The 1,701-nt window shown below is 32.7% G+C and overlaps 1 protein-coding gene across 1 annotated transcript in view; it reads right to left on the bottom strand.

Moving 5' to 3' along the window:
- The window catches only part of LOC102824457, an 80,405-nt gene that overhangs the window by 41,290 nt on the left and 37,414 nt on the right, over positions 1-1,701 (bottom strand). The window contains exon 3 of the mRNA XM_006877727.1: positions 788-864. Coding sequence (XP_006877789.1) covers positions 788-864 — 77 coding nt within the window. The remainder of the gene's footprint in view (positions 1-787; positions 865-1,701) is intronic.

Here is a 1,701-nt window from a genome sequence, read left to right as displayed (position 1 = left end):
GAGAGAGAAGACACAAATAATATGCTTAAGAAATCAATGGGAGATGTCACACACGAAACAATGTAAATAGAAGGGCTGATAACAGAATACTGTAGAGTTGTACTCGAACAAATATGAAAATCTAGTGGAGATGGATATGTTTTTAGAAAAACATGACCTACATAGAATGAAGTAGAAAACTTGAACAGATTTATAAGAAGAACAAATTGCTCAGGATATAAAAAAAAAAAATTCCAACCAAAAAAATCCGGGCAAAATGGTTTGACTGGTGAATTGAACACAATATTCAGGGAAAAGCTATTACCAATTCTATTTTTTTTTCCAGAATATAGAAAATGATGGAAACCTTCCTAATACATTTTATAATGCAAGCATAATCCTCATAACAACACCAGGGAAGCACACCACTAAGAAAGAAAATTATTGACCAATATTCCTTATGAACATAGATGCAAAAATTCTCAACAAAACCCTAGCCAATAGAATTCAAAAACATGAAAAAATAATACATCATGACCAAGTAGGATTCATACCAGGGATGCAAGTAGAGTTCAATAATAGAAAAAATAATCACTGTAAACCATCATATGAATTAATTAATGGAAAAGAATCACATGATCATATCAATTGATTCAGAACAGGCATTTGACAAAATCAATCTTCCTGATAAATACACTCAACAAAGTAGGAATTGTAGGGAAGTTCTTCAACATAATTAAGAATATATATACAACATATACACAACAGCCAACATCGCTCTCAATGGAGAGAAACTGAAAGCATTCACTCTGTGAGCAGGAACCACACAAGGATGCCCTTCATCACTATTCCTATTCGATATTGTATTAGAAGTCTTAGTCAAAGCTAAAAGACAAAAAAGGGAAATTAAAGGCATCCAATTGGAGTACCTTGTGTAGCACTGTGGGCTAATGCATTGGACTGCAAATTTAGCTGTTCAAGCTCATTAGCTACTCCTAGGAAACTTTATACAGGTTCGCTATAGGTAGGAACTGGCTCAATGGCACTTAACAATAAGTTGGGAAAGAAAGAGTAAAACTCTCTCTAATTGCTGATGATATTATCCTAGACATAGAAAATCCTAAAGATTCAGAACAGAAACTACTGGAACTCATTGGAAAATACGGCAAAGTGACAGGGTACAAGATCAACATACAAAAATCAATTGGATTCCCCTATATTAGTGGTGAAAGTTCTGAAAATGAAATTAGGAAAACAATAGCATTTGTAATTTCCAGCCAAAGGATGAAATATTTAGAAACATAACCATAGACACAAAAGACCTATATAATATTATATATATAACACAATTACAAGAAACAATAGAAGATTTTACAAAACTGGAAGAATATAACCATGCTTTTGAATAGGAAGATTTATCTTTGTGATAATGTCAATACTACCTAAAAAAATCTACAGATATAACACAATCCCAACAGCGATTCCAATAGCATTATTTAAAGAGAGGGGAAAAAAATGATTACAAACTTTTTATGTAAGAGAAAGAGCCCTTGGATAAGCAAGTCCTTGGATAAGAAGAACAGTATTGGAGGCCTCTCACTTTCAGATTTCAAAATTTACTACATGACCACAGCGGACAAATCAGCAGGGTATTGGTACAATTAAACATATATAGATAAATAGAACAGAAGTGAGATCCCAGATTTTATTTTATCCACATAC

The sequence above is a fragment of the Chrysochloris asiatica genome, unplaced genomic scaffold (genome assembly GCF_000296735.1).
Source record: "Chrysochloris asiatica unplaced genomic scaffold, ChrAsi1.0 scaffold00572, whole genome shotgun sequence".
NCBI lineage: Eukaryota > Metazoa > Chordata > Mammalia > Afrosoricida > Chrysochloridae > Chrysochloris > Chrysochloris asiatica.
This window is presented reverse-complemented; position numbering and strand designations above follow the sequence as displayed.